The following is a 27,324-nucleotide window of genomic DNA, read 5'->3' as shown; positions in this document are numbered from 1 at the left end:
TTCTGGTTTTAAAATAATTTATTTCATAGGTCTGTTTTAATTTCATGTCTCACAGCATACATTATTTAACCAAGAGGTGCTGGACAGAGATTGTAAAAAGGGAGGAAACATTTAGGATAAGAAACCGGCTCAATTCCATTAGAATTTGATCCTATCTTGTAAAGTCTTGCTAGGATAAATTTCTATCACACTTCTTTTGTGCTTACAAAAAAACATTAACTTCTGAATTTCCAATGTTGTAAATAAAAAAATTTTACAATTAAGTATGCATTCAATTAACACACAAGGCAACCAAATAAATTCTGTCATCAACATTAGCATAACGTGTATTTCCTGTCACTGCACTAACATTAAACTAAACTTCAAACCACAAAAACATTGTGACTAACATTAAAAAGGCAAGCTGTAAGATACTCAAAGCTTATAAAGGACAAATTGCACATGGTTAAGATGGGACATCATTTGACAAGGGCTGGTGTTGTGCATATGGCTGCTTTTTTTTATAAGAAGGCCACCGGCAAACAGGGCAACAATGTCGGCCCCCAGCCAACCACATCACAATGCAATTCTGATGAAACACATGACCACAAGGCAACCCCATTAGCAAACATCCATTTTCAAAATTCTCTAGGCAAACAACACATTCAGTACAGTGCAGCATATCAGCAGGCCAAGTTAACCAATCAGGTTCCATATCTTCATTAGTGTTATATGATCCATATGACCTGCCCTTCCTTTCATATGGGCTGGTCTGACAATATTTATTGGCACATGAACAAGCCTCAGCATCACAGTGACTTGCTGTTCCTGGAGAATTGTGAAGTACACTTTGCTTATCTTCAAATACTTCCTTCTCACTACTCAAAGTGTCTGTGTTCTCACTTTCTGAGTCATTTTCAGTATCTTGAGACCCCTCCGACATTTCCTCTTCAGACTGGACTCCAAGACATTTAAATCGCCACATTGGTAAGTTTTTAATATAATCAGTTGGTATCAGAGGGTGAAGCCAAAGGTCAGGAAAAGCTAAGCGCTCCAAGAATAAGTCAGGGTCTTCATCCCAATCAGATTCTACAGGAAAGTTCTGAAAAGAAGCAATCGGGTGGAAGAGGTAGCTGGTGTACCAGTCCCACAGACTTGATAACCATTCTAAGTTATTGGCATTGACTTCATCATTGTTGTTGTTGCGCCTTCTCTTCTTCTCAAAGTAATCAATTAGTAAACCATGACCAAGGTATGTACTGAGAAACAGGGCTGGGTGTGAAGAGTAAAACATCCAGTCTGCCCTTACCCATGAAGCCAGTGTGGTTGTATTGGAATATCTCAACAATTTTAAGCTATATTCATAAAAGCTATCTAAGTAAGGTAGCTGTAAAAAGCCCAACACAGGTAGCCAGGAAATTATTAATAGAGAATTATATGTCCCTAAAGTGCTTATGAGAACCACAAATCGCTTTATGGTAGCTCCTTGTGTAATAAATAAGTCCATCCAAGCCATAAGATTAACTAGAACCAAGCTCAAAACAAACAGATCATTTACCTCAGGTTGTAATGAGCGCAAAAATGAATCCATGGCCTGAAGGGATATAAATTCGCCTGTGTGGTTTCCATATCTGTAAATTCCTTCAGGAGTTCTAAGTATGTATGATGGCATATTATATATGCCAATATCTGTCATATAACTCTTGTTGTCCCAATTTTCTACATTAACAAAAATAAACTCAACTCTTCCAGTAAACTTTATACTTAGTGCAGAGAAGAAAGCTGGGGGCTGGTCAAGGTTTGCAAATAGGTATATTTTTAACCAATACTGATCACTTTTATTCCATTCTTCTTTCAAATGTTCAGCATTATAAATGGTTTTGATCCGAGAAGCTGCATGAGCAGTTATCCATTTAAAAATGTGCTCTACTTCAATCTTGCGTCCACTGTATTCTTTAAGCATGACTTTCCCTTTTGAAGTACTTGTTTGTGGAACAGACATAATGAGTGTGGATCGGACCCAGCCTCTTCTCCTGCAATATCTATAAGAGAGGAAACCGTAAGTAAACAGCTAGGCTGTAATGCAAACAATTTATCTTCCCTGATAAATTTCTTTAGCACCTCTCCCCAAAACCAAATAATTTCCAAATAATCAAAAAGTGGTACCACTACTTGGCAGCTGTGAAAAGCAAGCTCTGTTTTTCTAGTTTGTTTTGTATTTCTGTTTTTTTTTTTTAAAGTGTATCTTGAAAAGCCTCTGAGTCAAAGGAATCAGCAAATACTTCAGCATCTCTCATGTACCTACAACTGCGTTATGTGCTAAGATCCAGAAGATAAGAAAATAATTCATGTTCAGAAGGAATTTAAAATCCTATTAATGAGACAAAACAGAGATAAAACTGTATATATTCTGTTGCTAAATAATGCAAAAGAAGTTCAAAGTTTGGGCTGGTGCAGATTTCATGAATGGTTTAGGAATTGAACTAGGTCTTGAAGGATGGTTAGAACCCTCCAGATGGATGGAGAAAAGAGAAGAAAACAGATTATCCTAAGGCTGAGTCACTGGTTTGGTGCAAGCTCCTTGAGGGTAGGAGTCATGCTTATCCATTTAATTAACAACTACCACAATGCCTGATGCTACAAAGTAATCTGCACAAAAGCCAACCAAGAAAAGAGCAACAGCAAGCCCCATATACTTTTGTATTCTCTTATTTCTTCAATGAAGATCATGAAGGGGAGTATTCAACAAGAGGAAACAAAAACAGGAAGTATTTAGATTAAGAGGTTCACTTCAAGAATGATCCCCATTTTACAGCAGAGTATATTCAGAAGAATTTAACTAAAATTCAATCATTCATTTAGATTTATCCAGTAGGATCATGACTCTCTTCCTTTTGGAAACCTGTCTATTGACAGGTTCTTGCTAGGATACTTGTGATATCCATCTTCCCTTAAAAAAGTAGGTAATGAGAGAAAAGAAATATTAAAAACTGAAAACAGGCTGGGTGCAGGGGCTCACACCTATAATCCCAGCACTTTGGGAGGCCAAGGTGGACGGTTCGCAAAGTCAGGAGAATGAGACCATCCTGGCCAACATGGTGAAACCCCATCTCTACCAAAAATATAAAAATTAGCTGGGCATGGCAACACGTGCCTGTGATCCCAGCTACTTGGGAGGCTGAGGCAGGAGAACCGCTTGAACCCGGGAGGCAGAGGGTGCAGTGAGCCGAGATCACGCCACTGCAATCCAGCCTGGGCAACAGAGCAAGACTTCGTCTCAAAAAAAAAAAAAAAAAAAAAGAAAAATGAAAACAGCTGTTGTATCCCAGTAAAGAGATTGTAAGTGAAAATATTTTCCTTTTGTTTTTTTTTTAATTTTTAGTTATTTAATTTTTATAATAAGAGATAGGGTCTTTCCCTGTCACCTAGGCTAGAGTGCACTGATGCAATCACAGTTCATTGCAGTCTTGAACTCCTGGGCTCACGCGATTCTCCTGCCTCAGCCTCCTTGGGTAGCTAGGACCACATATGCATGCCACCATGCCAGGCTAAGTTTTAAAATAATTTTTTGTAGAGTTGGGGTCTCACCATGTCGCCCAGGCTGCCTTTTGTTTTTGGTTTTAGTTAGTTTTTCATGTACCACACAGAAGAGTTAATCTTTTGTTTTTAAAAAGTATTTTTTTTTCCAAAACCTACCATGTGAAATTTTTAAGTAAAATTTACCTCAGTAAAGTTGTAAAAAAGACAGTCTACCACATGGAAACGTTTTATTTGTTACAGATTTGTATATGCATAGTAATACATATCTGACTTCCCATTTTGCTACTCAGAATATTGATGTAAAAGTCATAGATGTTATGCTTTACTTAGCATGGATTATATTTTATTAAATAAGCATATTACATACACATCATATGATCAGATGAAGAGAACAGTCTTGACGTAGGTAGCATGTGGCTTTATAATGATAATATGACTAATTTTATCTCAGGGATTCTGTGATATAGTTTAAGATAAATGAAGACAACATGCTATGTCTTAAGACAAGGTTAGTGATGACTCTGGAAAACTGTCTAGGTGACTCAAAATCACAGACCGTGACTCTTAGCTTCTTGTTGAGTTGATTCACTACCTTAATAAGACAGATTCCATTAATATCATTACTGTTTTAACTGAAATGGTCTGAAAAGTACATATTCCTACAAAATAAATATCTTCTACTCAATGCAAAATAATAATTCATTGATTGACATGAATTCTATTTTTACCCTATCCCAAAAAAGTAACAAGTCAAATGCATATGGACAATTGTCTTATTTATATCTTAAATATCTTCAAGTATCTTTAATGTTTTCATTGCATATGATATTTGTGATGACACATTTCAACTCTTGGCCACCTATTTTATTTTCCTACTGTGGCCTCTGATTTGTGTCATAAATTAAATGACAGTCTTTCTGACAGAAAACTTGCTTTGTAAAATGAACAAGTTCTAAGTGCAGACATTTCTTCATATAAGAAAACAAACATATTATGTGCTTTCTTTTCAGTTCAGAGCTAAGTAATAATTTTATCATTCCAGATAGAATAAGGTTGTATTACCTTACATCAATATAAAAACTTTTATTGCCAATTCAAAAAAATTTTTTTTATGATCTGAACAAATTCAATGACAATACCATGAAAATATCCTCTAGTTTTTAAACTAAACCTTTTGAGTTCTCTTAGAGAATTTTAAGACTAAAAATGATAGGAAATATGCCTTGTGAGTTTTGGTCTTCCAGTTGCTGATGTGGCATGCTATATTTAAAAAGAAGCTGGGCTTGGTGGCTCACACCTGTAATCCCAGCACTTTGGGAAGCCAAGGTGGGTGGATCACTTGAGGCCAGGAGTTTGAGAACAGTCTGGCCAACATGGTGAAACCCTGTCTCTACTGAAAATACAAAAATTAGCTGGGCATGGTGGCACGCACCTGTAATCCCAGCTACCTGGGGGGCTGAGACACAAGAATTGCCTGAACCCAGTAGGCTGAGGTTGCAGTGAGTTGAGATTACGCCACTGCACTCTAGCCTGGGCAACAGAGTGAGACTCCATCTCAAAAAAAAAAAAAAAAAAAAAAGGAAGAAAGGAAGAGAGAGAAATCTTAACATTTCTGTTTATATATGCTGTTTTTTCAGACAAGGTCATTGGCCTCCTTGGTTTTCCTGGCTCTCTCTGCAATCCCCCCTTCTCTTCTCCTTCCCCGTTTCTTCCATAGGCCACCATCCCTGACACTCTTGCCATAAGGCTTCCTGTTTACCACTCAGCTCCTGCAATTTCCATGTCCTCTATCTTCTCTTTACTAATCCCCATCTCCCCAACCCTCTCCACACATCATTACCACCTCATCTCCTACTTTCTCAAAAAAAGTAGAGTATGAACCTCACAGGAAAAGCCCTCTGAAATCGATCTGTTGGTTAGGGAATGAGAAGAGGTAGAGCCAGGCAAGGCCACTCCTTTTGGGTATATAGGGAAAGAAATTAAAGCTGCTACAACTAGACAGTCAGAAGTTGCTCAGAAGTGGTAGTCCTGAATGTTCTTAAGGGAGCTGCTCTGGTTTGGTTATGGTTTGTCTGTCTCCACCAAACCTCATGTTGACATTTTCTTCCCAGTGTGGCAGTATTGAGAGGTGGGGCCTAGTGAGAGGTGTCTGGGTCACGGAATACTTAGTGCTGCTCTCAAGTTAGTGAGTTCTAGCTCTGGCAAGACTGAATTCGTTCTTGTGGAAATGGAGTAGTTTCCTCAAGAGTAGGTTGACATAAAGCCACATGCCCTTCACATGTGTCCACTTCCCCTTTGACCTTCTCTACCATGTTCTGGCAGCACAGAAGCCTCACCAGAAGCTGAGCAGATGCTGGCACCATGGTTCTTATACAGCCTGCAGAACAGTGAGCTAAATAAATCTATTTTCTTTATAAATTACTCAGCCTCAGGTTTTTTTTTTTTTTTTGAGACAGAGTCTCGCTCTTGTCACCCAGGCTTGGAGTGCAGTGGTGCAATCTCGGCTCACTGCAACCTCCACCTCCTGGGTTCAAGTGATTCTCTTGCCTCAGTCTCCCGAGTAGCTGGGATTACAGGCACCCGCCACCACGCCTGGCTAATTTTTGTATTTTTAGTAGAGACGGGTTTCACCATGTTGGCCAGGCTGGTCTCCAACTCCCTACCTCTGGTGATCTACCTGCCTCAGCCTCCCAAAGTGCTGAGATTACAGGCGTGAGCCACCACTCAGCCTCAGGTATGCTTATACAGCAACACAAAACAGACTAAGGCAGGAGCTAAACAGGTCAGGAAAGTATAGCTGTACAGTGGGAGCAGCATATTGAAGCCAGCTCCCCAGAGGCCACCCCAGAGAAGGGACTACAGTCAAAGAATGCAGCACAGACAGTGGGGCACAGAGTTTTGGTATTTTTAAAACTCCAAAATCAGGATGATGACTCAATTACTCAAAATATGTGATTAAAACACTTCCTGAATAACACTATTCTCTGCCCACTTACACCCTGCATTGAAATTCTGCACACTCTTTTCTATATCTCTAAATTTTGTTCTTCTATATCTCCATAGTCATCAAAAGAAGAGAAAAATGACCCTGACTAAGCATAGCTTCTATGGCAAGAACAGTTCTTATTCCAGTTGGAGGACTTTCCAAATGAGGAGTCATGGGCACATTATTGGAACTGGTACAAGTCGCTGTGCAACAAAATCATTTTCTGATGAAGCTGAGTAGAAGTACTTTTTTAAATAACAAAAACTATAGCTACAATCAACAAAAAAGCAAAAAGTTACGCAAAAAAACATTGCTTCAATTGTAAATAAGAGGTAGGATTATTTGAAGATGAAGGATTTAGAGGAAAACATCTGGAGCTAGCTTATATGTATCTCTACTATTTCTCAGCTAATACAGAATCAGAGCTTTTCAAAAGAAGAGCTAAATAAATTTGCACTAAAATCCACTGGACTGAATTATGATACTTCTGATGCACTCTGATTGATAAGATTATAAGATTATGGTTTCTCTGCCCCCACCAAATCATTCTTTCAGTTTTTCACGTTTAACAGATTATTTTTATTTTGTGTTTTTGAATTCTTTATTATCTAATAACATTAGACTTTAATTAATGTATTCAACTTTATATATTTTTAAAATGTGTTTTTATTTGATGTTTTCTAATATATTTATAAACTACAATGTTTGAAATATATTATTTAGTTCCACTGATTTTTAAAAAATACATTGGGTATTTTAAAAGAAAATAGTGATATGAATACTGACTTTTGTCATAACTAAAAAAATCAAAATATCAGCATTATCATTTGTTCTAGTATTGTAAAAATCAGTGAGGAAGAAAAAGACCTTTCACTTTGACTCTATTTGGAAATGATGGAATCAGATCAAATCCTAAGTCTCTGGTAAATGACGAATGGAGATCAGAATGATTTCCTTTTCAAAAGAACATTAAGACTTAAGCTATCTCGGACATTTCAACAAAAGACATTGGGATGTGATTAAGATTCTGTGGTTACCAGCCTGGGCAACATAGCAAGACTCCATCTCTACAAAAAAAAAAAAAAAAAAAATTAGCCAGGTGTGGTGATGCATGCATGTAGTTCCAGCTACTTGGGATGCTGAGGTGGGAAGATCACTTGAGCCCATCCATCAGCTGGAGGTTGCAGTGAGCTATGATCACACCACTGCACTCCAGCCTGAGTCACAGAGCCAAATACTATCGCAAGAAAAAAAAAAAGCAGAAAAAAAGACTGTGGTGAAGATGAGCATGAGAGCTTTGCAGGTAGTTGAGGAGACTAAATGTGAGTTAAGACATACAGGAACTTCCCTCCTATTCCCAACTCTTAGAGGAACTCTACCATCGATCTCACCCTATATTACTAGCGGGCAAAACAAGGGTTCTAAGCAGAAGAGAAGTAAATGTAAGGCTAAGGAAAGGAGGTATAGTAATAGTTTAGGAGAGTTTTCTACAATCAATGGGTTGCCCATTACAGCTAACACATATAAAGGATGTAAGTCAGGCATATCTACCTACATTAGAAACTAGCTAATATTGTGGGGTTTTTGACATATATATATATATATATATATATATATATATACATATATGCCTCCTCCTCCACACAAAACAAAACATGCTGTACATGCTAATCTTTCATTAAATATTCACCAAATGGAAAATTAAATGAACGAATGAGACTAAGTTATAACTTGGTAGCATGAGAAATGGAAAAAAAGTCATTTCAAAGAAGAAATAATGGAATAGTAAAACAAGAAATAATGTGACAGACTGAATACTGGAAATGATGACAAAAAAAAAAACCATAAACAAAAACACCTCCGAGGATTCTTATTTGAGAAAATGGGGGGAAAAACCGGCGACGGACAGAAAAAAGAAAGGTAGAAGGATACACGGATGATTAAAGAAAAAGAGGATGAATCTGATTTCAGATACTAGGTTTCAGGAAAAAGAATATATCTAGGGATAGTTGCAGAGCAAATGGAAATAAGCAAAGAAATGCAAACTAGAGGTCAGAATGATAGAAGATTTAGATCAGCACAGAGATGTCACCTACAGCCATGAATGTGCTGAGATCTCTTTGGAAAAGAAAGGTGGAACAAAAAGGACTAAAGACACAATCTTAAGAGATATCTTCAATAGAAAAAACACAGAAGAGCCAGAGAAAGGGACGGGGAGAGAGAGGGAGATAGAGAAGACAGAGAGAGATCTTAGAGTGAAAGTCATTAGCTGCCAGTTTATCAAAAACTATTAATCAAGCACCTGTGTAACTAAGAGTGTGCTACACATTATAATAAGCTTTCAGTTCAAGCAGGCTTCTAGTATCACTGTCCTTTTTAAAATAAGAAAGATCCTAGTCAGGACTCAAATTCTAAGAATTGCCTAATCAACTTACCTGGGATCACTGGAACAGTTAAATGTGCCTGTACGTATTCCAAATCTTGACACCTTTTTAACCATTTTCTCCCAGTGAATTTTGCCCACCAAGGGACTTCTGTCATTTGCTATGACCTATTCCCAAAAAAAAGAGAAAAAGAAACTTGAATTACCTAAAATGGAGTCAAGCCAACTGTTTACAACAATATAATTTCACTTAAAAAAAAAAGATATTCTGTTCCCAGTTCTTGTTTACCGTAGCATCACATTATCATTACAATTCTTATAGAAGGAGCAACTATTCAACAGGAAAAAGACTTAAAACACTGAAAAGTAAATTAAACTCTCCCAAACTCTGTGGCAGTTATAAAGAGAGGGAGGGAGTCAAAACTGTATTAAAAGGCTAGCCACATTCTCCACCACGTGGCCTCTTCTCTCTAATTAAGTTACACAGGAAGAAAATGGCCCTTGGAATAATTTCTTTTTGCTCTGAAAATTTTAAACAATAATCCAAATAGAGCTTACTAAAAATTATCACATGTAGGTTCACCAAGTTCAAATTTCACTTTTTAAAAAGTATAATTATGGAGCCAAGAGTCAAACACACGTTTTCTATTAAAGGATGCTTTGACTAAATCAATCAATACTACTGCTTCTACGGCTTTGTGCTTAATCACGAATGGCTCTAACATACAAAAAGAATTACCATAATGAATTTTACATTATTGAACTTGTACTTCAAATTTGCAAGAGCTTTCAAACACAATTAGGATTAGGAAAAAAAAAAGATTCTTAAGAAAAGAAAAAGAGGCCAGGTGTGGTGGCTCACGCCTGTAATCCCAACATGTTGGGAGGCTGAGGCAGATGCATCACTTGAGTCCAAGAGTTCAAGACCAGCCTAGCCAACACGGCAAAACCCCGTCTCTACTAGAAATACAAAAATTAGCCAGGCATGGTGGCAGGCACCTATAGTCCCAGCTGCTCAGAAGGCTGAGGCATGAGAATCACTTGAACCTGTGAGGTGGAGGTTGCAGTGAGTAGAGATTGTGCCACTGCAGTCCAGCCTGGGTGACAGAGCAAGACCTTCAAAATATGTCAAGACTTCTCTTATAAATGTCAGCCTTTCTAATCATTAATACCTTTTCCCTTTATCTCTTAATCTTCCTACCTTTAATGAAGGCAGAATTTCAATGCAGATACTAGTAAAAACCAAAAAACATTAAAAACAAGACCATAAAAATAACTAAATGGGAAGTTAAAGGAAAGCCAAAAATGTCTAAAGTCATCATGAAACCATCTGTTTAAGTCCAGGGTATATAGGCCAAGTTTATTTTCATAAATGTTATATTACTGATACTATACAATTCAAAATTACAACATAACACTCTGGGGGCCTCTAATTTTTCTGGGAGGAAGGACCATTTTCACACTCACAAAGCCTCCAGGAAGTGAAGTTGCAGGTGGGTGTGTGAAATGAGTGCTGACAGTCAACTCCTTGGGAGATGCAAGAGGTGGTGCAGCCACCTCATCTGTGGCCTCTGTGCTAGAATGTCTAACAAATGTCAGAGGGCAGCAGAAGAGACAGCACATGGTGATGACAAGTGACTTGAAGTTCACTTTATGTGCCAAATAACCTCTGTGACATTCCACTACCATCCTCATACTTACCGAGACACACATGCATACATAACATCTTATCACATAAGTTTGAAGCTTAATGAATACATATACACAATTTAAGGCATTAAGCAAATGGTTTGAAATTAAATTTTTTTTTTTTAAGGCACAGGGTCTCACTCTGTTCCCCAGGCTGAAGTGCAGTGGCTCAATCATGGCTCACTGCAGCCTCAAATACCTGGCCTCAAGGGTTCCTCCTGCCTTGGCCTCCCAAGTGTTGGAATTACAGGCATGAACCACTGCACCCAACCATGGTTTTGATAGTACTTTTTAATGAAAATAAGTGGTCTTATTGAGGCAGATACAATTTATTCAAATACTCAGACAGTTGAAGTAACCAGGAAGAAGGCAATCTGGGGACATGCATTTAATAGGTGAAAGCTCTTTTGAAGGATGATCACACCAGTTTCCCTACCCAGTATGTCCCTAGCTTTACATTTTTCTCTGGTCCAAAAGTACTTTATAAGTTTTACCTAGAAGGCCGGGCACAGTGGCTCACACCTTTAATCCCAGCACTTTTGGAGGCTGAGGCGGGTGGATCATTTGAGGTCAGGAGTTCGAGACCAGCCTGGCCAACATGGAGAAACCTCGCCTCTATTAAAAAAACAAAAATTAGCCGGGCGTGGTGGCACACACCTGTAATCCTAGCTACTTGGGAGGCTGAGGCAGGAGAATCGCTTGAACTCGGGAAGCAGAGGTTGCAGTGAGCCAAGATTATGCCACTGCACTCCAGCCTGGGTAACAGAGCAAGACTCCATCTCAAAAAAAAAGAGAAAAAAAACTTGTACCTAGAAAATTAGGAAGAGCAAACAAAGCAGGCTCCTGTTGCCTCTTGCTCTTTTTTTGTTTTATTTTTTATTATTATTATACTTTAAGTTTTAGGGTACATGTGCACAATGTGCAGGTTAGTTACATATGCATACATGTGCCATGCTGGTGTGCTGCACCCATTAACTCGCCATTTAGCATTAGGTATATCTCCTAATGCTATCCCTTCCCCCTCCACCCACCCCACAACAGTCCCCAGAGTGTGATGTTCCCCTTCCTGTGTTCATGTGTTCTCATTGTTCAATTCCCATCTATGAGTGAGAACATGTGGTGTTTGGTTTTTTCTCCTTGCGATAGTTTACTGAGAATGATGATTTCCAATTTCATCCATGTCCCTACAAAGGACATGAACTCATCATCTTTTATGGCTGCATAGTATTCCATGGTGTGTATGTGCCACATTTTCCTAATCCAGTCTATCATTGTTGGACATTTGGGTTGGTTCCAAGTCTTTGCTATTGTGAATAGTGCCACAATAAACATACACATGCATGTGTCTTTACAGCAGCATGATTTATAGTCCTTTGGGTATATACCCAGTAATGTGATGTCTGAGTCAAGTGGTATTTCTAGTTCTAGATCCCTGAGGAATCACCACACTGACTTCCACAATGGTTGAACTAGTTTACAGTCCCACCAACAGTGTAAAAGTGTTCCTATTTCTCCACATCCTCTCCAGCACCTGTTGTTTCCTGACTTTTTAATGATTGCCATTCTAACTGGTGTGAGATGGTATCTCATTGTGGTTTTGATTTGCATTTCTCTGATGGCCAGTGATGATGAGCATTTTTTCATGTGTCTTTTGGCTGCATAAATGTCTTCTTTTGAGAAGTGTCTGTTCATATCCTTTGCCCACTTTTTGATGGGGTTGTTTGTTTTTTTCTTGTAAATTTGTTGGAGTTCACTGTAGATTCTGGATATTAGCCCTTTGTCAGATGAGTAGGTTGTGAAAATTTTCTCCCATTTTGTAGGTTGCCTGTTCACTCTGATGGTAGTTTCTTTTGCTGTGCAGAAGCTCTTTAGTTTAATTAGATCCCATTTGTCTATTTTGGCTTTTGTTGCCATTGCTTTCAGTGTTTTAGACATGAAGTCCTTGCCCATGCCTATGTCCTGAATGGTATTGCCTAGGTTTTCTTCTAGGGTTTTTATGGTTTTAGGTCTAATGTTTAAGTCTTTAATCCATCTTGAATTAATTTTTGTATAAGGTGTAAGGAAGGGATCCAGTTTCAGCTTTCTACGTATGGCTAGCCAGTTTTCCCAGCACCATTTATTAAATAGGGAATCCTTTCCCCTTTGCTTGTTTTTCTCAGGTTTGTCAAGGATCAGATAGTTGTAGATATGCGGCGTTATTTCTGAGGGCTCTGTTCTGTTCCATTGATCTATATCTCTGTTTTGGTACCAGTACCATGCTGTTTTGGTTACTGTAGCCTTGTAATATAGTTTGAAGTCAGGTAGTGAGATGCCTCCAGCTTTGTTCTTTTGGCTTAGGATTGACTTGGCAATGCGGGCTCTTTTTTGGTTCCATATGAACTTTAAAGTAGTTTTTTCCAATTCTGTGAAGAAAGTCATTGGTAGCTTGATGGGGATGGCATTGAATCTATAAATTACCTTGGGCAGTATGGCCATTTTCACGATATTGATTCTTCCTACCCATGAGCATGGAATGTTCTTCCATTTGTTTTTATCCTCTTTTATTTCATTGAGCAGTGGTTTGTAGTTCTCCTTGAAGAGGTCCTTCATGTCCCTTGTAAGTTGGATTCCTAAGTATTTTATTCTCTTTGAAGCAATTGTGAATGGGAGTTCACTCATGATTTGGCTCTCTGTTTGTCTGTTATTGGTGTATAAGAATGCTTGTGATATTTGTACACTGATTTTGTATCCTGAGACTTCGCTGAAGTTGCTTATCAGCTTAAGGAGATTTTGGGCTGAGACGATGGGGTTTTCTAGATATACAATCATGTTCTCTGCAAACAGGGACAACTTGATTTCCTCTTTTCCTAATTGAATACCCTTTATTTCCTTCTCCTGCCTAATTGCCCTGGCCAGAACTTCCAACACTATGTTGAATAGGAGCGGTGAGAGAGGGCATCCCTGTCCTGTGCCAGTTTTCAAAGGGAATGCTTCCAGTTTTTGCCCATTCAGTATGATATTGGCTGTGGGTTTGTCATAGATAGCTCTTATTATTTTGAGATACGTCCCATCAACACCTAATTTATTGAGTGTTTTTAGCATGAAGGGTTGTTGAATTTTGTCAAAGGCCTTTTCCGCATCTATTGAGATAATCATGTGGTTTTTGTCTTTGGTTCTGTTTATATGCTGGATTACATTTATTGATTTGCATATATTGAACCAGCCTTGCATCCCAGGGATGAAGCCCACTTGATCATGGTGGATAAGCTTTTTGATGTGCTGCTGGATTCGGTTTGCCAGTATTTTATTGAGGATTTTTGCATCAATGTTCATCAAGGATATTGGTCTAAAATTCTCTTTTTTGGTTGTGTCTCTGCCCAGCTTTGGTATCAGGATGATGCTGGCCTCATAAAATGTGTTAGGGAGGATTCCCTCTTTTTCTATTGATTGGAATAGTTTCAGAAGGAATGGTACCAGTTCCTCCTTGTACCTCTGGTAGAATTTGGCTGTGAATCCATCTGGTCCTGGACTCTTTTTGGTTGGTAAGCTATTGATTATTGCCACAATTTCAGACCCTGTTATTGGTCTATTCAGAGATTCAACTTCTTCCTGGTTTAGTCTTGGGAGAGTGTATGTGTCGAGGAATTTAGCCATTTCTTCTAGATTTTCTAGTTTATTTGCGTAGAGGTGTTTGTAGTATTCTCTGATGGTAGTTTGTATTTCTGTGGGATCGGTGGTGATATCCCCTTTATCATTTTTTATTGCATCTATTTGATTCTTCTCTCTTTTTTTCTTTATTAGTCTTGCTAGCGGTCTATCAATTTTGTTGATCCTTTCAAAAAACCAGCTCCTGGATTCATTAATTTTTTGAAAGGTTTTTTGTGTCTCTATTTCCTTCAGTTCTGCTCTGATTTTAGTTATTTCTTGCCTTCTGCTAGCTTTTGAATGTGTTTGCTCTTGCTTTTCTAGTTCTTTTAATTGTGATGTTAGGGTGTCAATTTTGGATCTTTCCTGCTTTCTCTTGTGGGCATTTAGTGCTATAAATTTCCCTCTACACACTGCTCTGAATGTGTCCCAGAGATTCTGGTATGTTGTGTCTTTGTTCTGATTGGTTTCAAAGAACATCTTTATTTCTGCCTTCATTTCATTATGTACCCAGTAGTCATTCAGGAGCAGGTTGTTCAGTTTCCATGTAGTTGAGCGATTTTGAGTGAGTTTCTTAATCCTGAGTTCTAGTTTGATTGCACTGTGGTCTGAGAGACAGTTTGTTATAATTTCTGTTCTTTTACATTTGCTGAGGAGAGCTTTACTTCCAACTATGTGGTCAATTTTGGAATAGGTATGGTGTGGTGCTGAAAAAATGTATATTCTGTTGATTTGGGGTGGAGAGTTCTGTAGATGTCTATTAGGTCCGCTTGGTGCAGAGCTGAGTTCAAGTCCTGGACATCCTTGTTAACCTTCTGTCTCATTGATCTGTCTAATGTTGACAGTGGGGTGTTAAAGTCTCCCATTATTATTGTGTGGGAGTCTAAGTCTCTTTGTAGGTCACTCAGGACTTGCTTCATGAATCTGGGTGCTCCTGTATTGGGTGCATATATATTTAGGATAGTTAGCTCTTCTTGTTGAATTGATCCCTTTACCATTATGTAATGGCCTTCTTTGTCTCTTTTGATCTTTGTTGGTTTAAAGTCTGTTTTATCAGAGACTAGGATTGCAACCCCTGCCTTTTTTTTGTTTTCCATTTGCTTGGTAGATCTTCCTCCATCACTTTATTTTGAGCCTATGTGTGTCTCTGCACGTGAGATGGGTTTCCTGAACACAGCACACTGATGGGTCTTGACTCTTTATCCAATTTGCCAGTCTGTGTCTTTTAATTGGAGCATTTAGTCCATTTACATTTAAGGTTAATATTGTTATGTGTGAATTTGATCCTGTCATTATGATGTTAGCTGGTTATTTTGCTCATTAGTTGATGCAGTTTCTTCCTAGTCTCGATGGTCTTTACATTCTGGCATGATTTTGCAGCGGCTGGTACTGGTTGTGCCTTTCCATGTTTAGTACTTCCTTCAGGAGCTCTTTTAGGGCAGACCTGGTGGTGACAAAATCTCTCAGCATTTGCTTGTCTGTAAAGTATTTTATTTCTCCTTCACTTATGAAGCTTAGTTTGGCTGGATATGAAATTCTGGGTTGAAAATGCTTTTCTTTAAGTATGTTGAATATTGGCCCCCACTCTCTTCTGGCCTGTAGAGTTTCTGCTGAGAGATCCACTGTTAGTCTGATGGGCTTCCCTTTGTGGTAACCCGACCTTTCTCTCTGGCTGCCCTTAACATTTTTTCCTTCATTTCAACTTTGGGAAATCTGACAATTATGTGTCTTGGAGTTGCTCTTCTCGAGGACTATCTCTGTGGTGTTCTCTGTATTTCCTGAATCTGAATGTTGGCCTGCCTTGCTAGATTGGGGAAGTTCTCCTGGATAATATCCTGCAGAGTGTTTTCCAACTTGGTTCCATTCTCCCCGTCACTTTCAGGTACACCAATCAGACGCAGATTTGGTCTTTTCACATAGTCCCATATTTCTTGGAGGCTTTGTTCATTTCTTTTCATTCTTTTTTCTCTAAACTTCCCTTCTCGCTTCATTTCATTCATTTCATCTTCCATCACTGACACCCTTTCTTCCAGTTGGTCACATCGGCTCCTGAGGCTTCTGCATTCTTCACATAGTTTTCTAGCCTTGGCTTTCAGCTCCATCAGCTCCTTTAAGCACTTCTCTGTATTGGTTATTCTAGTTATACATTCGTCTAAAGTTTTTTCAAAGTTTTCAACTTCTTTGCCTTTGGTTTGAATTTCCTCCTGTAGCTTGGAGTAGTTTGATCGTCTGAAGCCTTCTTCTCTCAACTTGTCAAAGTCATTCTCCGTCCAGCTTTGTTCCGTTGCTGGTGAGGAACTGCGTTCCTTTGGAGGAGGAGAGGCGCTCTGCTTTTTAGAGTTTCCAGTTTTTCTGCTCTGTTTTTTCCCCATCTTTGTGGTTTTAACTACTTTTGGTCTTTGATGATGGTGTTGTACAGATGGGTTTTTGGTGTGGATGTCCTTTCTGTTTGTTAGTTTTCCTTCTAACAGGCAGGACCCTCAGCTGCAGGTCTGTTGGAGTTTGCTAGAGATCCACTCCAGACGCCGTTTGCCTGGGTATCAGCAGCAGTGTCTGCAGAAGCGCGGATTTTCGTGATCTGCAAATGCTGCTGTCTGATTGTTCCTCTGGAAGTTTTGTCTCAGAGGAGTACCCGGCCGTGTGAGCTGTCAGTCTGCCCCTACTGGGGGGTGCCTCCCAGTTAGGCTGCTCGAGGGTCAGGGGTCAGGGACCCACTTGAGGAGGCAGTCTGCCCGTTCTCAGATCTCCAGCTGCGTGCTGGGAGAACCACTGCTCTCCTCAAAGCTGTCAGACAGGGACATTTAAGTCTGCAGAGGTTACTGCTGTCTTTTTGTTTGTCTGTGCCCTGCCCCCAGAGGTGGAGCCTACAGAGGCCGGCAGGCCTCCTTGAGCTGTGGTGGACTCCACCCAGTTCGAGCTTCCCGGCTGCTTTGTTTACCTAAGGGAGCCTGGGCAATGGCGGGCGCCCCTCCCCCAGCCTTGCTGCCGCCTTGCAGTTTGATCTCAGACTGCTGTGCTAACAATCAGCGAGACTCTGTGGGCGTAGGACCCTCCGAGCCAGGTGCGGGATATAATCTCCTGGTGCGCCATTTCTTAAGCCCATCAGAGAAGCGCAGTATTTGGGTGGGAGTGGCCCGATTTTCCAGGTGCTGTCTGTCACCCCTTTCCTTGACCAGGAGAGGAAACTCCCCGACCCCTTGCGCTTCCCGAATGAGGCAATGCCTCGCCCTGCTTCGGCTGGCGCACGGTACGCTGCAGCCACTGTCCTGCGCCCACCTTCTGGCACTCCCTAGTGAGATGAACCCAGCACCTCAGATGGAAATGCAGAAATCACCCGTCTTCTGCGTCGTTCACGCTGGGAGCCGTAGACCAGAGCTGTTCCTATTCGGCCATCTTGGCTCCCTCTTTTTTTTATTTTTTATTTTTACTGCTACCACTTAAGAGTCAATCTGGTAGTTCTTTTGGTCAAATAATCAAAGACACGTTTAACTTATTTTTCAGATTCCTTAGGAAGATTAAGAAGTATCTGTGCAATCATACTACCATACTCTCCACTCTTTGCCCTCTTTTAAAAATAACTCACTTTTCAGGCATTATCCCATTTCTTGATCAAGGTTGCAAATAACCCAAACATTTCAGGTCTGTGTGCAGAATGACACTGCTCCAAGGAGTTTAGAGGTTGCCTCGCCAGTGTAAATATTTAGTTTCTAAGTCTGGAGGCATCTTTCAGTGAAGATCCTGTTCACTGCGCAGGTTATCTTTGAGACATGTGATAAGAGCTCCAATGTTAGGAAAAGAAGGAGGAATGAGAGGGGTTCTTCCCAGGTACCTCCTGGTTACAGCGGAGATAGCAGAAGTGAGTGAAAAGAGTTGGGAACATACCTGGGGCAGGTACCAGACAATGTTCAATGCCAGGGCCTTATTTATTCAGCAACCTGTTCTAGCATTTGGTTTTGAAGAGTTTAAGGATCCCTGACTGACAGAGCTACACAAAAATGAAAAATCTTGTAGGCATTGCATGAAAGCATTTTATATTACTTTATAGTTATATTTATGCAATTAAAAATGTGTCCAATGTCCTACATAGTTATATAATTCAACTGAAGGTTTAGCATAAATTAAATTTGGTGGAGTTTAAATTAACCAACCACTATAAAAATGCTAATATTTTCACAAAATAACTCATCTGGTTGAGTCACACAGCACAACAAAATATTTTCAGCCTAATATATATATATGCCTTATATATTATATATATTATATATGCCTTATATATTATATATATTATATATATGCCTTATATATTATATATTATATATGCCTTATATATTATATATATAATATATATGCCTTATATATTATATATATAATATATATGCCTTATATATTATATATATAATATATATGCCTTATATATTATATATATAATATATATGCCTTATATATTATATATATAATATATATGCCTTATATATTATATATATAATATATATGTCTTATATATTATATATATAATATATATATGCCTTATATATTATATATAATATATATATGCCTTATATATTATATATATATTATATATATGCCTTATATATTATATATATAATATATATATGCCTTATATATTATATATATAATATATATATACACACACACACTATGTCATACCAGTAAGAGTCCCCAGTTTATAGCTCATATCCTAGAAGGATGCATGATGATTCTGAGTGGGATTCATATGGCTGGTCTCATTAAAAGGGGAGACATTTTCCTCAGCAGCTCAGGAAGGAACACTGTACATGGGGAACATTATCAAAGACTATAAAAAAATTGGACAAAGTACAGCTTGAGTTCCAGGTCTGGAACAGACCTGGCAACACAGGCTAGAAGTGAAGCAATCTTTCCATTCCCTTTCCCAGGGTATCTGCCTCTGGCATCCCCACACTTGCTCACCACTGTAGTCCTTGCAGCTAATATAGTACCCAACTCACATGGGTGCTCAGTAAATATTTATGTCAAACTAAACAATTTCAGCTTCTTACAGTTTAATAACTCATTCTTCTAGTTCTGATTACACAGAGTCGCTAAAGGAAAGACTCTTAAGCTTTTGATTTCTGTTATAATCAAAGTGCCTTCCCCAGCAACCTGTACCAAGATGTTTTCTGGACAAACAGTAGCATAAATAGTACCCTGCTAAGCAACTGCATATTAATGTTCTTGACCTCAGTCAGACATAAAGATGTCTAATTCAGTGCATTTTAAAACGCCCATTGTTTAGAGGTGAGGTTTATTACTGATCAAACCATGCGGCATACCCCTTTTAATATTGTTAATCTCCATACAACGACATCCAGGTTTAGTTAAGTAACATAACTCCCTGGAACAATTAGAGTATTGTGCTATGATGTTTTCTGCATTCTCAGTATTTCATTATAATAGGGAGTCTCTACTTTCAAAATCATAAGCCAACCTAGTATATACATGCAAACTATATAAAACCATTAAGAGTAAGGACAAGTGATTGACAAAAACAAAACAGTGGTCTTCTAATTTTTTTGTATTCTTACTTTATGAATTTATAAATTTTTTTACCAATACAAAATATAAGATAAAGTGGCTTGCTATGTGTTTCACCTCCATAGTAGTATCAAGAAAGAAATACGTAATTTAGAATCTCCTCGAACAAAACTATTGTCTAGGAGCAAAGATAAACAAGTTTAAAATCAGCTATTAACTCTTGTCAGCCATACAGGAAATATATTGATGTAATACTTCAGTAAATATTGACCCAAAGCTTTATTTTAAATCATATGATGCTTCTCACTGCTACCTCAATTCCAGTGACTTTAAATTCCGTATGATGTAATACAGCCAGTAGGGAACAAATATGTCCTTCTTTGAACTATGACAAAAGTCAAAACAGAGAAATAGAAATGTTAAGAGGAGGATAAATCCATAAAACCCATAAATTATGCTAACTTCTCCACTTCAGAAGCCTATCCACTGTGCCATCTGCCTCTCTGACCAAGGGTCTTTTGAAAGAAAAGTAACCCTCTTGTATTTGTAATGCTATGAAGACTGGGGCCAAAGAATCCACAAAACTGTTAAATGAATAGCTACTGAAAGATATGAGCTTGGGTTAGGGACAAAGGAGAAAAACAATGTTAGAAATAACTTAGAAAAAAGAGCACTTGGTTCTTCATGTATTTCATAGTGTGTCATTGGTAAAGATGTCATATGTATGTTGCTGCCTTGAAAACTAAAATAAATTCTGTTCACATTACAGAGACCATGCATAAAATGGACCTGGAAAAGCTTGAAAATGTGAAGAGGATTGAACTGGCTGGCATTTGTGCATCTTCATCTATGAAAACACTCCTCATAGACTTAAAACAAATGACAGAGAACAAATTAGTCAGCTTCTAAAACACAGTGGTCTCCCCTTATCCTCAGTTTCACTTTCTGCAGTCAACTGCAGTCCAAAAATACTACATACAGTTAGATATTCAGAGAGAGACATACCACATTTACATAAATGTTATTTCAGTATACTGTTATAATTGTTCTATTTTTATTATTAGTTGTTGTTGTTACTGTGCCTAACTTACACATTAAACTTTATGACAGGTATGTATGTATAGGAAAAAACATAGACTATATAGGATTTGGTACTATCCACGGTTTCAGGCATCCACTGGGAGTCTTGGAACGTATCCCCCTCAGATAAGGGGGGACTACTGTAAACAGAAAATAACAACAATTCAAATTGTTAAAAACTGAATTCTTGAAAGTTATCCTTTATAATAGATTAATATATATGATCTGAGCTGAAAGAATGGCAAACAATGGAGACAATATTTCTCTTCTGTTTCTAGTAGATATTTTCAATTTTAAGCATAGTTTAAAAAAAAAATACAACCCTCTTTTAAGGGCTTAAACCAAGGTGGCTGTGCTGATTGGCTTAGCTGGCTAGTTCACAGTGCCAAGGACAGGGTTTCAATCTCATTCTTCTCAGTTGTCCTGCCAGAGATTTTCTTTCAGACCAGGCCAGCCATTTGACAGATGTAAGCCACTGGCCTCAAGGAACACAAGCCAGACAGTGGTGGTCAACACAAACCTTGAGCATCACTGGAAAAATTAAGTAGGTGTCCTACTGCATTATTTCCATACATAGAAAAACCACAGAAATACATTCTATTTTTTAAGAGTTGTTTTTCAACTATTAATACCTATGAGGTTTAAAAATATTTTCAGAGAAAAAAAATTTAGCAACTAGAATTTACAATGCTACCATTTACTATCATTATTTGTCCTTCACTTCATTTGTCACCTTACCAGATAATTCTTTGCCACTCTCATCTCCTTAATCTGCTTATTTTTCTTCTTACTACTTTCCACTAACTGACGTTATATTAAATATTTATTTATTTGGTGTCTGCCTCTCCCAACTAGAATGTGAGCTGCCTGACAGAGCAAGGCCTTAGCTTGGTGTGTGTTTCTGGTATATCTTCAGGGCCCAGAGCAGGGCCTGGCACACCCACAACTGAATAAACTTTTGATGAATTCTGTCACATATTTATTACAGGAGCTTAATTCATGGATATCTTTAACAGGACATCAAAAACAGTAGATCATTTACAAGCCAAGAACATATGCTAACTATTGAACCAGAATGTATTTGTTGTCTATAGGCAGCAGCCTATATAGCAAAAGAACTCAAGACTTTTGACATGGCCCTTCCAAGTTTCAAAGGTGTGCAACATCTTCACCATTTATTTCCATGGGATCAGTCAATGTGGGTGACATTTAGACACTGAACGCAGGGCAATGGGACTGGCTATTCAACTCATCCTTAGTAATAAAATCTAAAATTATCAAAACCAATGTCTTTCTCAATCAGACTATCAGAAATAAGTACCAGAGAAAAGAAATGGAATAACAATATACTTATAAATTAAAGCTTTAAAAAAGCTACACCTTATTTTTCAACTCCAACTGACACAGAAATAAACTAAAATTTAAATAGATAATGTATAGACTACACCCATACTCTCACATTCTCTCCCACTGCTGAACTTAAAAATTACTGAATTAGATTATCTGGAAGGTAAAAGGACAAATGCAATAGGAAGGATACAATAAAGAAAGGCCATGGATGAACAATGTAATCTCTGGAAGAATTCCCAAACCTCAACCCTTTAGCACAGCGGACTACGGTACTATTTTATCCTTTTTAGATGTATATGTATTTATTTGAGGCCACGTGCAACAGAAAAATATACCTATTCACAATCATACTGCTAGTCAGTGACAGTACCAGACCTGTAACAGTGACAGTACCAGACCTGCAACTAATGTCTCTGAACTCATAGCTTTTCCTACCATATTTTGCAGTCTTTACTCTCAGAAAGAAATATGAAGAAACTGTTTTAATTGTCATGCCCTGAATCAAACTTTGCCCACTCCAGTGCGAAATGACAAGAGTACCGGTCAAGAAATCAGAAGACCTGGGTTTCATCCTGGTTCAATATTACCAACTAGTTCCATGACCTTGGGCAAGCTACATCACCTCTCAGAGTCTCAGAAAGGGTTAGTCTGATATAATTTCCAAGCTTCAGCCATTCACAGACTACATTAATAATTGTAGCCACATTCATGCTGTTAATTTACTTGATATGTCACTTTAAGTGAATGTACAGTTTTAAAATGTAAATAACTTTAGTCCTGTCCTAAGCAAAATTTATGAAATTTATGTTAATATAATTTTTCTAATTTACATTAAAATATGTAAATGATAATGCGTGCCCACTCACCACAAATTACATCTTGGAAAGTACAAAATATTTTTAAGGTCCTTCATAGCTCTAAAATTCTAATATGCTAATTAAGTCTCACAGTTTTGCTATCATAAAAACAAGGGTTAAAAATTACAATCTCATCATCCTGAGTTACATAATGAGCACCCCCACCATTTTCCACAACAGCTCCTCTATAGTCACGAAGTTGGCTATTTCCCTAATACAATGATTTCTTTACTTTTACTTTAGGGTTCTTACTTACATATAAAAATTATTCAGGCCACTGAATTAAAAACTGGAGATAATAAAAACTAAGAGAAACAGTGCAAATCACTAAATAAAAGGGATATATATGTGTATTTCTCAATTCAACAAAGGTCCAATAACTAAAATAGATTTGCTTCTGGGGATTCTAAACAAAAAGTTGACCCCCATCCCCCATCTTTCTCTTTCCCACTACTCAATTTTCATGTTCCTCAGTCTCCAAAACCTTTTTAAGAAGATACTAGAGCCTCCCCAAGACAACTGAGTTACGTGTGAGAAACAAGACACAAGTACACGGAAGCGTCACTGGCTGGTACATACTATTTTAGTAAAAATAATTTTTTTAGGGTTCTCAAGTTATCAAATTATTACTGCTTTTCATACCTGAACCAGCCAGATGCCATCTTTTGTGTCTTCCACAAGCTCATAGAAGTGCATTTCACCACTGAAATTGGTACTAGAAACTGATTCGGATGCTTCTTCTTCCTTGAGAGCAGAATAGAGCTCACCCTCCATCAAGTCACCTGAAGAAAGGAAAAGAATAACACTAATAAGGTTGCAAGAATCCTAGATTCCCAATTTCAGTAATTCCATTTTTTACACTGTTAAGAATCATGATATTGTACTTTCATTGTATTTTATAGACAAGAACCACTAGAAAAACCTGGATATACCCACTCAGGAGTCATACATTCAATAAGTATGTAGTAAGAACTTCCTATGCGTCAGGGAAAAGTGAACAAAATAGACAAAAATCCATCTCTTATAGAATAGGGCTTATATTTTAGAGGGGTTATCACATAATTATTAGGAAATTACCAAATTTGTACCACTCCAAAAAGGCACCACTTTAATAATTATTTAGTTTTATGAATGACACATACAGGCTTCATATACATTTTTAAACAGTATGGCTTATATGCTTCTTACTTAAAAGATGTAGAATTGGGTTCACAGAATTTGCCATCAGCCCTGCTTAAAAGAGCAACAGGGTTTGTATGACTTGGAGGTTAGAACTTTACCTGATAGATAGAACAAACTCCATATTCATATACAAATTTACAGTATAAATTTAGAGCTTGTATCGTTAAACAAAAAGGAAAGGAAAACACTGAAGTCAAATTATTTTAACTTCCGCCTTAAATATTAAACAGTGAGAAACCAAGTACTGCACCATGATAGCAGCAACACCATTCACAATAAACACTTAAATTTTAAACTGCTATACCATGACTTTTCTGCCATAAAATGTATGATTTGAGTCATACTGGGCTGTGCGTCTTAAAGTTAAATGTGGACTCCCAGTACATTCAATGTGCCAAGTATTTTTAGGCCCAAAAGAAGGCAATAATAAGTAACAGTCAAAAGAAAAAAAAATGTGTGATCAAATTATTTTCCATAAAAAAATGATGGCTTTGGCAGTTAAGACACTTCTCATCTCTAAACCAAGAGAGTTTATTTATTAGAGATCTTTTACCCTAGTTACTCCACTTCTTCCCCCATGGTAGAAATAAGAATCACCATAAACCAGTCAGCAAACAAGGGGCAAGAATAATACACGATTTTATATTTTCTCTAAAGAAACATTTATCACTTTTGCAGAGTGTGTTCCTCTCCTCTACCCTAATAATGAGATATGAGTTTTATAACCCGCAGCCTACAAATATCCAAGTGTTAAACTGCTAGCGAGCTCATACTCTTGTCTATCACGCTACATGTCTATAGGGTACTAAAGAAGGAAAAGATTTGTCTTGTAAAAGATACAGCTGACAAAAATACTTGAAACAACAAAAAAGATAACCATCAGTTTCAGCTGCTTCCTACAGCAACGCAGAAAGCCTTTCTCAAATTACATTCCACTTTCAGGAAGTATATCCAAAGATATACTTTGTGCAGCAGTGAAAAAAATTAACCATATTTCTCACCCAATCCTACCAAAACCAACAATTACTAAAAACACATTCTTTAAGACATTGAATATTCTCTCAGCACTATTTCACGTATATTTCTCAACCCATTAAACAATGCAAGGGTACCTGTGACACAGAAGACAAAAAAAAATTTTCTTTTACATCCAAGATGCAAATTTTTAAAAATCCTAACAGAAATGTAACATAAACTCGAACATGGCAGGCATTTATACAAAATGCTCGCCTTATTTTCACCAAACTTAAAGTCTGAAAAGCTAATACTGTACGGTGTACACTGTCTATATTCAAACTCATGATTTAACATTTAAATCCTAGGCCCAAGTGCCTCTGACAGTAAGTATTCCAAAGATGTGTCCCCACTCTGGGTATCTTATTACTATCGTGACAAATATTGCTATTGACAGACAACGTTTTGGAGTTTTTCTTACGTTTTTATGAACTTCAACTGACAAATAATGCTTTCCAGTTTGTAACTAGTTGATATTCCCGAATTTTGAGAAAATCACTCAACTTAGTAAACAATGCTAAGAAGCCACACTTTAAACTGTCATTTTACGATAACCTTAAAAGGATACACCAACACTCCTCCAAATAATTTCAGCCTCCTCCTCAAAGCTGGGATCCGCATACTTGATTGTAGAAAGCTTGGACGAAGAAACCTGGGCAGCTTTAACGCTTCCAGGGGAGGCCTCACTCTGGGGGAACAGCCAGGTACCATGAGGTACAGGTCGTCCCCTCTCCCAGGTGGAGGGGACCCTAGGGGAAGCCCGATACTCGCCTGACTTTTCCACCAGCTCCCGGACATCCTTCTTCTCGGGCAACCCTGAGTAGCCCAACCCCCGGCACTCCAAAATGGTCTTCAGCTTCTTGAAGCTCAGCGCCACCGGATCCACCAGCTGGGTGGCAAAGATGCCAGTTTCATACCACACAATGGCCTCAAAAAACCTGGCCAGGACGAACAGGACCAGGAAATAGAGGAGCAAGAAAAAAAGCTTCAGCCACATCTTCCCTGGAGTCTCCTCTCTTTCCAGAGGGCTCGGAATACGCGAGAGAGAAGGGTCGAGGGCGGGGGCCGCGGCTCGGTGGCAGCTTGGGCGAGGGCCCCGTGTCCACGCGCGGGCCACCCGGCGCCGTCACTGGCCGGCCATCCCCGGCGGGGAGGCAGGTGACGGGATCCGCGCGGGCGTGAGGCGGCGACGAGGGACGCAGAGGCGCAGAGCCTCGCGCCGGGCCTCCCAGTCAAGAGGCGACAAAAATAAAGGGGAAAAACTCAAAACCCCCATCCATTAAGCACCGAAAGGAGAAGGGCGCGGGGAGAGCTCGCGGGGAAGAACAAAACGAGGGACGCTTCCCCCGGCGAGGGCACTGACCCAGGTGGCGGGGTCGGCCCTCCGGTGCCGCGATCTCAAGGGGGAGGGGGAGAGACCAAAAAATAACTCAGATCCGCCCAGGAGGCGGGGATCCGGGCGGCAGGCCGGGGCCCGAGGGGCCGTGGGGGCCGGACTCCCGCGGCCGCGGGTCAGGAGGGCGCGGCGCTCGGCCGGGCCAGGCCCGGGGCCCAGCGTGTTCTGCGCGGAGAGGAGCGGCCGCCGCAACGCCGCGCCCGAAGCCCAGGCACCAGGCCCCGCCGACCGCCCAGGCTCCGCGAGAAGCGCGGTGGGCACGGCGGCGGCTCCAGGTTCGCTCGGGCCGGCTGGCGGGCGGCGCCTCTCAGGCGGGCGGGCACCGCGGCCCGGCCCAGGATGGGGCGTCGCGGTCTCTGCAGAGGGAATCGGTCTCGGAGGGAAAAAACCAATAAATAGGCCCCGAGACTGCTCCTCCAGGCGGCTACCCGGCTGCCTCCCGGCCACTCAATGCCCGCCCCGCTCAGATGGGCGGTGCCAGTCGCAGCACCAGTCCCCAACACCCCCGACACCTCCGGAGGCCGCGGCCGTAGCCTCCACAGCCGTAGATCAGCTGCGGCCGCGGCCAGAGCCGAGACATAACAACTGACGTCGCGATGAGGCGGGGCCGGGGCGGGGCCTGAAGGGTGCGCCCGCAGGGGCCGAGGGCGGGGAATTCGCGGAGCCGCGGGGCTACCGGACTACCGAACGAGGGGCCGGAGGAGAGGCGGAGCCGCAGCGTGGTCTGGGC

General features: G+C 39.5%; 1 protein-coding gene across 1 annotated transcript; it reads right to left on the bottom strand.

The window, feature by feature from the left end:
- RNF103 (ring finger protein 103) lies at positions 1 to 27,174 on the bottom strand. The gene is made up of 5 exons (XM_054475774.2): positions 27,107 to 27,174; positions 25,970 to 26,136; positions 23,645 to 23,784; positions 8,941 to 9,056; positions 1 to 2,021 (listed from the first exon to the last, which is right to left on the bottom strand). Exons 1-5 carry the CDS (start codon positions 27,172 to 27,174, stop codon positions 446 to 448), a joined length of 2,067 nt encoding a protein of 688 aa, XP_054331749.1. The 3' UTR covers positions 1 to 445.
- Between the last annotated feature and the right edge of the window lie 150 nt (positions 27,175 to 27,324).

Source organism: Pongo pygmaeus, chromosome 12 (genome assembly GCF_028885625.2).
Source record: "Pongo pygmaeus isolate AG05252 chromosome 12, NHGRI_mPonPyg2-v2.0_pri, whole genome shotgun sequence".
Lineage (NCBI taxonomy): Eukaryota > Metazoa > Chordata > Mammalia > Primates > Hominidae > Pongo > Pongo pygmaeus.
This window is presented reverse-complemented; position numbering and strand designations above follow the sequence as displayed.